We start from the raw sequence: 14,051 nt of genomic DNA, 5'->3' as shown, positions 1-14,051 counted from the left end.
CGAGGCAGGTTTTGAACATGCGACCACAGCAGTCGCGCGGTTCAGGACTGAAGCGCCTAGAACTGCTCGGCCACCGCAGCTGGCTTTTTCTTTGGGCTATAAATGTCTTTTACTCTTTTCAGGAGTTCAATTAGTAGCTGCACACCCAAGTCTACATGTAACAGTAGCTATTTCATTGGAAATGCTAAAATGTAAGCAATTAAGCTACACCAGTTCATTTTCCTGATATCTAATTCACTCGTGCTTTCCTCTGCTTGTCTCCCTCTATTGTTGCCACTTTCTTCTTTGATGACAACTGCATTATGGTCACTGGATGTCAGGTACCAAAGCAATTGCCAGCTATTAATCTTAGATGCTGCCATCTGGTTCGCTAAAGTGACAGCTATATTAGTGGCAACATCTGCTTGTCCCTCAAATGTACTCAGTTGGTCCTCTACATTTAAAAAGTAAGTGCAGTTCCTGTACTGCATCCTCTAGTATCTCATTCATTAGTTTGCCTACTATGCCACAGAGAGGATTTTGCATTCACATTTGTTGCCACAAGGAGGCACACGCCATGTCCATACAGAGCTAACACCCTGAATTTAATCACAGTGAACTTCCTATTTGTAATGACAATGACAGACACTGTCTCATTATGGCCAATAATTGTTAAAATATATGCAGGAAATTGTGGGAGCCTATTGTTTCTACAATATGGTTCTCACAAACAGACTACATCAACACCAGTTTGTCAACCATATTAGTTTCGGTATTTCAGTCATGCATCTGTAGTATATTTATCCCTTTATGTGTACTGAGTGTGAACAAAGCACTTTGGAGAGGAGAAAGCTGGGACAAAAACACACATCCATATTCTTTTACAAAATCCACATATAATTGCTTGTTGCTGAATGGCTAATTTCTTCTTGTGAACACCTGTTGAAGATCACATGATGGTTTAAACTCTGTTGACAGTTATTCACTCTCAAATTAATTCTATCTGATGCCTCAGTTGTGGGATACATAACAGATTTCCCTTTAGGAGGAGGAGGAGGAGGAGGAAGTGAATGGGAATTATTGTTTAATATCCCATCGACAGTAAGATCATAGAGATGGAGCCCAAGCGCAGACTGTGTCAAGGATGGGGGAGGACATCAGCCATACCCTTTTCATGGGAACCAGCCCAGCATTTACCTGAAGTGATTTAGGGAAATCACATAAAACCTAATTTGGATGGGTAGATGGGGATTTGAACTGTCCGGTGTGCTAACCACTGACACCTTGCTCGGTATTTCCCTTTAGGATGCTCAGCTCTCTGATAAGGTGTTTAAGAGTAATGGTATCCTCCAACTGGACATAAAAACTTTTTGATAATTTGGAAGTTAGTCAGCTCATAATTGAACATCATTTTTAGTAGGGCTCCAAATGCTGGAAATATTTTTGTATTAGACAGGAAATTCTGATTTTCACTGCATTTCACCATTTTAAGATTTTTATACTTGCCAGTTTAACATGTTCACCACATTCCACTTAATGTGGAAATAGGGGGGTTATCCGCAGATGATATTGAATCTGCATGCGCATCTGCTGCTATTAGAAATGCAGAAATGATATCATGAGCATCACCATCTCTCTCATGCCCTTTGACAGGAGCTCCATGGAAATGCACACTGAACTTACATTTAGGAGGATGAAGGTTTAAACTCACATCCATTTCCCTAATCATTTAAGACAAATGTTGGTATGGTTCCTTCAAAAGGGCATGACTGCTTACCTTCTCCATCCTTTCCTAACCTGCATCTTTGCTCCATCTCTAATGACCCCACTGTCAACAGGACATTTAACTCTAATCTCCTACTGTCACCTCCATGTAGATGCAGCACTGGATTGGACAGATGACACACTGGGAAGCCTCCTGTTGCAGTCATTGCTGCAGCAGGACCTTCTCATCTGTCATCAGCCACTGCAGCTTGAGGATTAGATGCAGGTGTTCTCCATAGGGTCTCTCCTCGAACAAAGTGGGTGGGATTACACATGAGATGAGTAAGTGCACTCTTGTCTTGTGAGCAGGTCATACCATCTGTGTTTAAGTCTCAAATTTTCAGCTTCATTTTCACAAACTTACAATAAGGGAAGGTGAGAGCTCTCACATGTCAGAAATTACAGTGCTCTGTCCTTTTCAGCCCACAAAGAATTAAATGCATGTATGGTACAATAAAGCCAAATAGTTATAGCAAATTTTTGATAGTAAAAGTGTCTTAAGGGATGGTATTAAAAGGTTGTGGTTATCAAAGTTTGAGGGTAGAGTGTCCACAGAAAAAACTGAAACATTCATAAAAAATAAGTTCAGTCTTTCAAAATCTGAGTAAAATGGTAAAATATGCAAGTACCTGGACTTTTATAAAGTTAAAATGTCTGTATTTTTATTCATCACTTTTTAAGCATCAGATTTTCTATATTTCTAAATATCAAGTTTTCCTCTGAATTGAACAGTGAATTCCGATTTATTCATCCACTTATGTTTACAAATTGTTTGATCAGGGTACAGGAGAGACTCCAAATATATAACATAACTTCATGGCCTACAGATACAAGTAATAAGAGGTGGCAGTATTTCAATATTAGTGTAATTTTCATTGTCTACTCAATACAGTCTAATGTTGCACTGCACATCCTGCACAAATCATCAATTCATTCCTCATGAACTCTTCTGAGAGTCTTTACATCTCTAAGGCAGGGTATCATGCATATCTCCTCCATTTTTTCAGTGGACCTAGGTTTAGAATACTTTTTAATGTGTTATAGATTTTCATCTCAATATTTTTGGGTGGAGGAGGGAGTGGCTGAGACTAACTTTAAACGATAGGTATGGAGCCAATAATTTTTATTTATTTTATTATGTGAATAGTGGAAATTGTTATTCAATTTAATGTACACAAAAAAGATAATTTGATAGATGCAAATATATGCAGGTTTCTAAATAATGGGATGTAAATGATTTCGACGTGGAATACACATGCTCCTGAAGATTTTTTCTGTTAATTTCAGCGTACAAAGTATGTTAGTTTAGTTTCCCAAAAAATTTCATATTTTATACAGGTACCTTACTGAAAATAACTACGCTATGTTATTCACCATGCATCTATATCTGTGATACTGCAGATGATAACTTCAGTTCAGTGTCTGTCCTAATGATAGCTCACTTTATACCTATGCTTTAAATATTATTTTAAAAGGAAACTATGTCATTCATTGCTACTAAATGAGGATAAATTTGCTGTCTACGTAATTTCAGAAAACTAATAAATTAAGTCTTTTTCCACATTGTCCTAGATGTGTGACAAAGTGAAAAATACTGACGGGACTCTGAAGCACACAAGCAATTCTGCATCACTGAAAAGTTGTAGAAAGACTGCATAATCACATATTCTACAGTTAGGTGCAGAAGTGGTGAAGTATTTGGGCCCATATTGATTTAGAATCTGTACTAGTTCAAGCAACAAAACACAGTTTTACAGTCCTCAAAGTGTGCTGCATTCTGAGGTTTCTTAGAGAAACTTTCTATCTCTCACATTGCCAAAACAATTTTTTCATTGCACAGGTATGTTATGCATTAATATAATTGTCTCTGCACAGAACCACTAATGACATGTTTTTGAACCTTTTGCAAACACTATAGCTCTCAAATGATGATAATTTTTTAGAAGCATTATGTGGAAATTTGAAAGGGAATGAGGAGGTAAGAACTACTGTATAGTCGTGTGTGTGTGTGTGTGTGTGTGTGTGTGTGTGTGTTTTGAAAGTCTAATGTACTTTAGTGCTGATAATTACCAAGGGGGATAGTACTAGCAAATATTCACTTTGCACACACTAGAAAATTATGCAGAACATGACTTACCTCAACTTGTTCTTCCCATGATATTGCAATTAGGGCATTAACTGAAGTGACAGAACTAACATAGAGTCTACCATCAAAATTACCAATAGTCCTGCCACCACTAAAAGGTATCACTTGCTTCTGTTGTTGATCAAGAATACTGAAACGTAAAAAAAAAAATAACTGCTTACTATGATCCTAAATTGGATTATTATTATGCTGTTTTTATATATACAGGCTAAATCTGCCTCCTGCTAGAATTTACTACATAAAAATGATTATGCAGTTTGTTTCTACAAGAATCTGGTAGATAATTTTATAACAAATTATTTCAGTCACTGATAAGTAATTGAGTAACATTTTACTACATACATGCTGTGATTGGGAAGGTGTCACACAATAAATCAAATTAGAGTTCTTACTTTTTGCTATAACAGTTACAACAGTAAGATCTCACTAATTCAGAATTTGCAATAATTAAGACTTTTCTATTTCATGTGAAGTGAAACACTGCCTTACTATACCTGACACAATTTGCACCTAGCTCATTAGTTGTAAGATGTTGAATGCATCCTCACCCTTCCCATTTCCTTCATGTGTGGCTAATAATGAGTAACAGCAATGTAAGTATCATTATTGGTAACAACCACAAATTCAAAAACTGCTCTGTTTGCTTGGTGAAGCCCACACGACAAGTCATGTTAAATTCCATTTCTGTGATCGTTTGAAAGTGTGTTAAAGTGTTTTACACTAAAATACAGTAACCAACATGAGTGTTAGAAGGAAACATAAATCATTAATTTTAGAAGATAAACTGAGAATGCTTTATAAAAACCAATCCGAAACTTCTGCCCACAGTGCTATGACTGAGTTCAGCATTAACCCATTAGTGCCCAATTTATTTTTAGTTAACGTATATTCTGTATTTCTGGAAAACTTTATCCTGACAATCCAGTTTATGGAAATATGAAGAAATTTTGTTCACTTGTTGCCTAAATGTGAAATTTTTGGCCGTTCCCATTTGAGGATGTTGGGCACTTGGCAGTTGTTTTGTCATTACACTGCTTACTATGAAAAACGACAAGGGATAAAGAAATTTGTAATAATAAACCTTAAATAACATTCCAAAACTATTATTTATTTTACAATAAGTAACATTTACGGAAGTTTTAACCTACTCTCCAAAACTGAAATTTCATTAAGGCCTGATATGATATTTGGGAAAGCCTTCCATACAGAGCATAACATTGTACTTCTCACAATATGTTCTCAGCTTTCCTTTGCAGTTCTCATACTGGCACTGTCTTCACTTTTCACACTTCTGTATGACATGCGGCTTCTGGTCATACTGTATATCTGGTACATTACTCCTGGAAGATGAGATGAGCTTTGTTGGTCTTCCCTTAGCTGACCTCATTTCAAGACTTTTCTTCAGGTATGTTCTCACAATCTGTCATCTGAATTCTTTCACCAAAAGAGAAATTCCTTCATTGCATATTTTGAAAGCCAAGTATGTATTCACAACAGTCAAATTTAGCATCCTTGTAGAAAGATACCGGTACCACTTTTTAACAAGCACTGAAGTGGTATGTTTCTACAAGAATCTGGCAGATAATTTTGTAACATAAGAACATCGATGCCTCCTATGAGATTCTTGTATATATTCAATGCATGTGGTTGTAGAACACTGACCTTTCGTTTCTTTTTAGGATAACTTCCAACATTGGACTTTGACAGTAACAAGCACAGTGTCAAAATTAGTTGCTAGTGTAACACACCTGTTGTCATTCCATTTTATAATCTAAACTTCCTACTCTCTGCCAAATCTGAACTCAAAATGTCCCCTTTCTTTCTTTTTCATAACATTATCTGGTGAAAGGGGCACTTATTTGTTCTGCTTTCTCTTATAGGTCCACTTGCACAGAATCCCAGTTCCTCCAGTTGGACGAGCAGGTCACACCTAATAAAGTAATTGCCAAAAAATACTTTGTATGAGGTGCATTCAAGTTCTAAGGCCTCCGATTTTTTTTTCTCCAGACTGGAAAGAGATAGAAACATGCGCATTGTTTTAAAATGAGGCCGTGTTCATTGTCAATACGTCCCAGAGATGGCAGCACCGCATGGCAGATGGAATTTTACCACCGGCGGTGAGAATGAGAACTATTTTAAATACTTAAAATGGCGACTTTTCCTTACTTGAACAGTGTGCAATCATTCGTTTTCTGAATTTGCGTGGTGTGAAACCAATTGAAATTCATCGACAGTTGAAGGAGACATGTGGTGATGGAGTTATGGATGTGTCGAAAGTGCGTTCGTGGGTGCAGCAGTTTAATGAAGGTAGAACATTGTGTGACAACAAACCGAAACAACCTCGGGCTCGCACAAGCCGGTCTGACGACATGATCGAGAAAAAGGAGAGAACTGTTTTGGGGGATCGCCGAATGACTGTTGAACAGATCGCCTCCAGAGTTGGCATTTCTGTGGGTTCTGTGCACACAATCCTGCACGATGACCTGAAAATGCAAAAAGTGTCATCCAGGTGGGTGCCACGAATGCTGACGGACGACCACATGGCTGCCCGTGTGGCATGTTGCCAAGCAATGTTGACGTGCAACGACAGCATGAATGGGACTTTCTTTTCGTCGGTTGTGACAATGGATGAGACGTGGATGCCATTTTTCAATCCAGAAACAAAGCGCCAGTCAGCTCAATGGAAGCACACAGATTCACGGCCACCAAAAAAATTTCGGGTAACCGCCAGTGCTGAAAAAATGATGGTGTCCATGTTCTGGGACAGCGAGGGCGTAATCCTTACTCACTGCGTTCCAAAGGACACTACGGTAACAGGTGCATCCTACGAAAATGTTTTGAAGAACAAATTCCTCCCTGCACTGCAACAAAAACGTCCAGGAAGGGCTGCGCGTGTGCTATTTCACCAAGACAACGCACCCGCACATCGAGCTAACGTTACGCAACAGTTTCTTCGTGATAACAACTTTGAAGTGATTCCTCATGCTCCCTACTCACCTGACCTGGCTCCTAGTGACTTTTGGCTTTTTCCAACAATGAAAGACACTCTCCGTGGCCGCACATTCACCAGCCATGCTGCTATTGCCTCAGCGATTTTCCAGTGGTCAAAACAGACTCCTAAAGAAGCCTTCGTCGCTGCCATGGAACAATGGCGTCAGCGTTGTGAAAAATGTGTACGTCTGCAGGGCGATTACATTGAGAAGTAACGCCAGTTTCATCAATTTCGGGTGAGTAGTTAATTAGAAAACAAAAATCGGAGGCCTTAGAACTTGAATGCACCTCGTAACTGTTTGGCTCATCAATAATAGACAACATTTTCAAAACTACTTTGGAACCTAATGGTAGATTTTCCATCATCATCATTCTGGTCCTTCCTGCAATACAGTCAGTGATTTTAACAGTAGCTATCAGTACCATGTAAGGCCCAAAGTTTATATCCAAAGTGTATGGGCTTCAGTCTGATAAACTGCTTTAAAGGATGATGTCAATAGTATCTCACAATCATGTCATCAACTGCCAGATTTTCCTCAAAGGCTGTCCATTTTTGATATTTTTTTTTTTTTTCCCCCCCCAGAGCCTCTGCTAACGGTTCTATTTTGAAAGATATGTCACTATTGTTTTCATTTGCGTTTTTATTATAACTGAAATGTATTACAGATTTCATTTCAAGATAACTGTTATGAGTCATTGCATCTTTCACTATCTGAACACCGAGATTGTCCTCTTCAGACCAATAACCTCTTTCAATGGACAATTTATGGTACCCAGTAAAGATCAAGAACCCAACAAATGCACCAATTTCATCAGGTAAAACTGAAAAATTTATTTGTTTTTACATCCCCTAGCATATGCTTCAGTTTCCTCTACAACCATGCTTACAATTTCTTCTGCTGAGAGTTCTTCAAAAACCTACACGTGACAGACCTTACAACTTTTCTTTCAGTTCATGCGAAAAACAAGAAGCTTTCTCTCGAAAGTCAGGAAATGAATATTTCTGAACCTGATCATGCCATTTAACTTCCTCTTTTAGAAGAAACATGTGGAATGTCTTTGTTGTCTCTCTCATGTGAAATTTCAGTAGTACCTGCAATATCGCTTAAATACATATTTCCTAAGAGGTCATCTTCAATATTTTCCTCATCGGTCTGCTCCTCTACATCTGGAGATAGAGTGAGTGTTTCTGCTCCTATTTCCTCAGAAAACAGTTATAAAAAACATGGCAAGCCATGGCAAAGAAATCTGAAAAGACCGAAAAATCTAAAATTTACCATGGAAATGCCCAGTGCCCTCAAACAAGGACAGCAAGTTTTCATGCATTGGGACACAAAATGTAATAAACTATTTTGCCTTCATAAGTACCAAATCATTTCACAGTATTAAATTATGCGGCAGCCAGAAAGTGAGATTTTTCATTACCTTAGATGCAGACACTAAAACAGAAATAGAAATAACCAGCAGGCTCTCCAAAAATGCTCCACTTCTGTTAACAGTCTTCAACTGAATAACTGTAGTAGAGAGATAACAATGGTATCCATTGTTGACAGAAAGCTTGCTTTACAACAACAAAAGCCCATTGTTGGTTTGGAGTAGCACACATTGTAATAGTGACAGAAAAATGGACTGTCATCAACTGAGGACAATGGGCATTAATGGGTTAACAAGTCTACTTCTTATGACATTACAGAAAACCACATCAAAACTTCAGAGTTTATACTAAAACAAGATAAACTAGTTGGGAAAAAAACAGGCATGTGAGCCAAAACTGCAACCAATGACAATTCTGTGTACGTGTTCTTTATGCCATTATCAAGAGATATTGTGGCTGAACATACTGCTATAGCATCAACACCAGGTAATAGTGCCTCTTTGGCTGCTATTTACCATATTATTATAGATCCAGATGACAGCAGCAAATAATTGGTAAAGCAATCATCATCCTTCAGTTAACACACCATATAAATTTCCAGTAAAGTGCTGATACACATTTTTTTTAACTCATATAGTAATATAATCTTTGAATATGTATTGCAACTCTAATTTTTTTTAATCCTATTGTTCATCAAGTTTTTATTTGTTCATCCAGTTTTTATTTAACCCCATCATACAATGTGGGTTATATTCCTAACTAATGTTCAGGTAAATATTTTAGTAAACCTATGTATAATTCAAGCTTTTCATAATTTAGTCTGGAACTTGCCCCCAATTAGTCCAAACTAGTGAGGTTTCACTGTATCAAAACGTAATTTATTCAAACAACACACAGTTATCTTGACAACAACACTGTAATAATTACACATTGACCCACTCCATACCACTGTCAGACCACTTGTCAGACTTGACTGATGCAAGACACAAGTTGGATCTCTTGAAGGTGAAGAGCTACAGAAACACAAGTGTAAGCTCACTGGACAAAAAATTAGTCACACTAGAGTGCACTCACAGATGAATCATTAAACCTTTACAGATGGTGCAGCAATGAAGTCACATACTCAACCACATGTGCACTGTCTCTATGTGAGCACAAGGTAGTAGAAATCAGTGAGACTTTTATGTTGCAAGTGGACACTGTACATAAACATGGGTAAATGCAAGGATGCAACAAGGTGCAACTGCATTTGACTGTGCCCATGGCCATATGGTGTGTGAAGTTGCTGGATTTGTTGGTGATTCATGGTGGGCTTTTCAACATGTCTACAAGCAGTGGTGTAGCACACGTGGCCATGAAACACGATGTCAGAAAAAGATACTGATCGAGAGGGTCCGGAGATTCATTTCACCGCTTGTGAATCAAAATCACTTACAAATGAACAGGAATTGCTGAAGACTGTCAATCAAAGTCCATTCCAATCTGTTAGAGAGAGAATATTGTGATGGGAACTGCATGCAATGAACGTTTGGAGTTGGTCACTTCATGAGAGGCCATTACTCACACAAACACAGAAGGATGATGACAGAACAGTTCATCAAGCTGGAAGAGAACACTGCACCATCCTATTACATCCCAAATGGCCTATAAAATCACCTGACTTGAGCCCCATACAAAATCTATGGGGAATATAGGAACAGTATGTAAAACGCTGACATCCACATCCCCGCAATTTGATGGAATTGCGCAATCAAATCTTCCGTGAGTTGCTTAATGTGGATGTGAAATACCTGCACAACCTTGTGGACTTGCAACCTAATTGAATCAAGGCAATTATGAATTCCAGGGACAGAACTGCATAGTATTAAATTATTCTTGTAATAATTTTTCTAGGGGTGACTGATTTTTTTGGCTGGTGAGCTTAGATTCAGACCACTTTTTGGTATGGACATGGGCGAGGGCTAGAACATCCAATCCATCAAAAGGAATCCAAATAAACACAAATATAACATAACAGCCCTGGAATCGTCTTAAATTAGGAACCAATACCAGGAAATTCTTGAAAGGGCTTGAGTGAACTAGGTGCATAAGATCTCCCATGGTTTGATACTGTGCATGAGACAACACATGGAAAAAAATGAGGCATACAAAATAATCATATAATCAAACTGTACAAGAGGACTGGAGGAAGTTTATAAAGAAAAATGGAGGACTGAAAAGAGGACACATCAACCACAAAGGGAGGGAGAAAGAAAGAGAGAGAGAGAGAGAGAGAGAGAGAGAGAGAGAGAGGATGAAAGGAAACTTCAAAGAACTGTGATATAGAAATTTATAGCACAGTAAATCCTGCTCAAAATCCCTTCAGTGGGGAAACTAGCTTGGTGTTGTTGTTGTTGTTGTTGTTGTTGTTGTTGTGGTCTTCAGTCCTGAGACTGGTTTGATGCAGCTCTCCATGCTACTCTATCCTGTGCAAGCTTCTTCATCTCCCAGTACCTACTGCAACCTACATCCTTCTGAATCTGCTTAGTGTATTCATCTCTTGGTCTCCCTCTACGATTTTTACCCTCCACGCTGCCCTCCAATGCTAAATTTGTGATCCCTTGATGCCTCAAAACATGCCCTAGCAACCGATCCCTTCTTCTAGTCAAGTTGTGCCACAAACTTCTCTTCTCCCCAATCCTATTCAATACCTCCTCATTAGTTATGTGATCTACCCACCTTATCTTCAGCATTCTTCTGTAGCACCACATTTCGAAAGCTTCTATTCTCTTCTTGTCCATACTAGTTATCGTCCATGTTTCCCTTCCATACATGGCTACACTCCATACAAATACTTTCAGAAACGACTTCCTGACACTTAAATCTATACTCGATGTTAACAAATTTCTCTTCTTCATAAACGATTTCCTTGCCATTGCCAGTCTACATTTTATATCCTCTCTACTTCGACCATCATCAGTTATTTTACTCCCTAAATAGAAAACTCCTTTACTGCTTTAAGCGTCTCATTTCCTAATCTAATTCCCTCAGCATCACCCGACTTAATTCGACTACATTCCATTATCCTTGTTTTACTTTTGTTGATGTTCATCTTATATCCTCCTTTCAAGACACTGTCCATTCCATTCAACTGTTCTTCCAAGTCCTTTGCTGTCTCTGACAGAATTACAATGTCATCGGCAAACCTCAAAGTTTTTACTTCTTCTCCATGAATTTTAATACCTACTCCGAATTTTTCTTTTGTTTCCTTTACTGCTTGCTCAATATACAGATTGAATAACATCGGGGAGAGGCTACAACCCTGTCTCACTCCCTTCCCAACCACTGCTTCCCTTTCATGCCCCTCGACTCTTATAACTGCCATCTGGTTTCTGTACCAATTGTAAATAGCCTTTCGCTCCCTGTATTTTACCCTTGCCACCTTTAGAATGTGGAAGAGAGTATTCCAGTCAACATTGTCAAAAGCTTTCTCTAAGTCTACAAATGCTAGAAACGTAGGTTTGCCTTTTCTTAATCTTTCTTCTAAGGTAAGTCGTAAGGTTAGTATTACCTCACGTGTTCCAACATTTCTACGGAATCCAAACTGATCTTCCCCGAGGTCCGCTTCTACCAGTTTTTCCATTCGTCTGTAAAGAATTCGCGTTAGTATTTTGCAGCTGTGACTTATTCAACTGATAGTTCGGTAATTTTCACATCTGTCAACACCTGCTTTCTTTGGGATTGGAATTATTATATTCTTCTTGAAGTCTGAGGGTATTTCACCTGTCTCATACATCTTGCTCACCAGATGGTAGAGTTTTGTCAGGACTGGCTCTCCCAAGGCCGTCAGTAGTTCTCATGGAATGTTGTCTACTCCCGGGGCCTTGTTTCGACTCAGGTCTTTCAGTGCTCTGTCAAACTCTTCACGCAGTATGATATCTCCCATTTCATCTTCATCTACATCCTCTTCCATTTCCATAACATTGTCCTCAAGTACATCGCCCTTGTATAAACCCGCTATATACTCCTTCCACCTTTCTGCCTTCCCTTCTTTGCTTAGAACTGGGTTGCTATCTGAGCTCTTGATATTCATACAAGTGGTTCTCTTCTTTCCAAAGGTCTCTTTAATTTTCCTGTAGGCAGTATCTATCTTACACCTAGTGAGACAAGCCTCTACATCCTTACATTTGTCCTCTAGCCATCCCTGCTTAGCCATTTTGCACTTCCTGTTGATCTCATTTTTGAGACGTTTGTATTCCTTTTTGCCTGCTTCATTTACTGCATTTTTATATTTTCTCCTTTCATCAATTAAATTCAATATTTCTTCTGTTACCCAAGGATTTCTATTAGCCCTCGTCTTTTTACCTACTTGATCGTCTGCTGCTTTCACTACTTCATCCCTCAGAGCTACCCATTCTTCTTCTACTGTATTTCTTTCCCCCATTCCTGTCAATTGTTCCCTTATGCTCTCCCTGAAACTCTCTACAACCTCTCGTTCTTTCAGTTTATCCAGGTCCCATCTCCTTAAATTCCCACCTTTTTGCAGTTTCTTCAGTTTCAATCTGCAGTTCATAACCAAGAGATTGTGGTCAGAGTCCACATCTGCCCCTGGAAATGTCTTACAATTTAAAACCTGGTTCCTAAATCTCTGTCTTACCATTATGTAATCTATCTGATACCTTTTAGTATCTCCAGGATTCTTCCAGGTATACAACCTTCTTTTATGATTCTTGAACCAAGTGTTAGCTATGATTAAGTTATGCTCTGTGCAAAATTCTACAAGGTGGCTTCCTCTTTCATTTCTTCCCCCCAATCCATATTCACCTACTATGTTTCCTTCTCTCCCTTTTCCTACGACTATTAAATTTTCGTCTCCCTTCACTACCTGAATAATTTCTTTTATCTCGTCATACATTTCATCAATTTCTTCATCATCTGCAGAGCTAGTTGGCATATAAACTTGTACTACTGTAGTAGGCATGGGCTTTGTGTCTATCTTGGCCACAATAATGCATTCACTATGCTGTTTGTAGTAGCTAACCCGCACTCCTATTTTTTTATTCACTATTAAACCTACTCCTGCATTACCTATATTTGATTTTGTATTTATAACCCTGTAATCACCTGACCAAAAGTCTTGTTCCTCCTGCCACCGAACTTCACTAATTCCTACTATATCTAACTTTAACCTATCCATTTCCCTTTTTAAATTTTCTTACCTACCTGCCCGATTAAGGGATCTGACATTCCACGCTCCGATCCGTAGAACGCCAGTTTTCTTTCTCCTGATAACGACGTCCTCTTGAGTAGTCCCCACCCGGAGATCCGAATGGGGGACTATTTTACCTCCGGAATATTTTACCCAAGAGGACGCCATCATCATTTAATCATACAGTAAAGCTGCATGTCCTCGGGAAAAATTACGGCTGTAGTTTCCCCTTGCTTTCAGCTGTTCGCAGTACCAGCACAGCAAGGCCGTTTTGGTTAAAGTTACAAGGCCAGATCAGTCTATCATCCAGACTGTTGCCCCTGCAACTACTGAAAAGGCTGCTGCCCCTCTTCAGGAACCACATGTTTGTCTGGCCTCTCAACAGATACCCCTCCGTTGTGGTTGCACCTATGGTACGGCCATCTGTATCGCTGAGGCACGCAAGCCTCCCCACCAACGGCAAGGTCCATAGTTCATGGGGGGACTAGCTTGGTAAAGAATAAAATAGGGAAAATTGTAAGGGGTGGGGAAAGAGATCTGTAAGAGATTGTGCTAACATTTTGATAAACTCCTCTACTCCAGAATGATACCAAGAGATCTCATACGTG

General features: G+C 38.9%; 1 protein-coding gene across 1 annotated transcript in view; it reads right to left on the bottom strand.

Moving 5' to 3' along the window:
- LOC126183450 (transforming growth factor-beta receptor-associated protein 1-like) overlaps positions 1-14,051 on the bottom strand; it is a 165,396-nt gene that overhangs the window by 94,160 nt on the left and 57,185 nt on the right. Inside the window, exon 7 of the mRNA XM_049925444.1 lies at positions 3,881-4,019. Coding sequence (XP_049781401.1) covers positions 3,881-4,019 — 139 coding nt within the window. The remainder of the gene's footprint in view (positions 1-3,880; positions 4,020-14,051) is intronic.

Source organism: Schistocerca cancellata, chromosome 4 (assembly GCF_023864275.1).
Source record: "Schistocerca cancellata isolate TAMUIC-IGC-003103 chromosome 4, iqSchCanc2.1, whole genome shotgun sequence".
In the NCBI taxonomy this organism is placed as follows: domain Eukaryota; kingdom Metazoa; phylum Arthropoda; class Insecta; order Orthoptera; family Acrididae; genus Schistocerca; species Schistocerca cancellata.
Note: the sequence above shows the minus strand (reverse complement) of the source record. Positions and strands in the feature narration are given on the sequence as shown.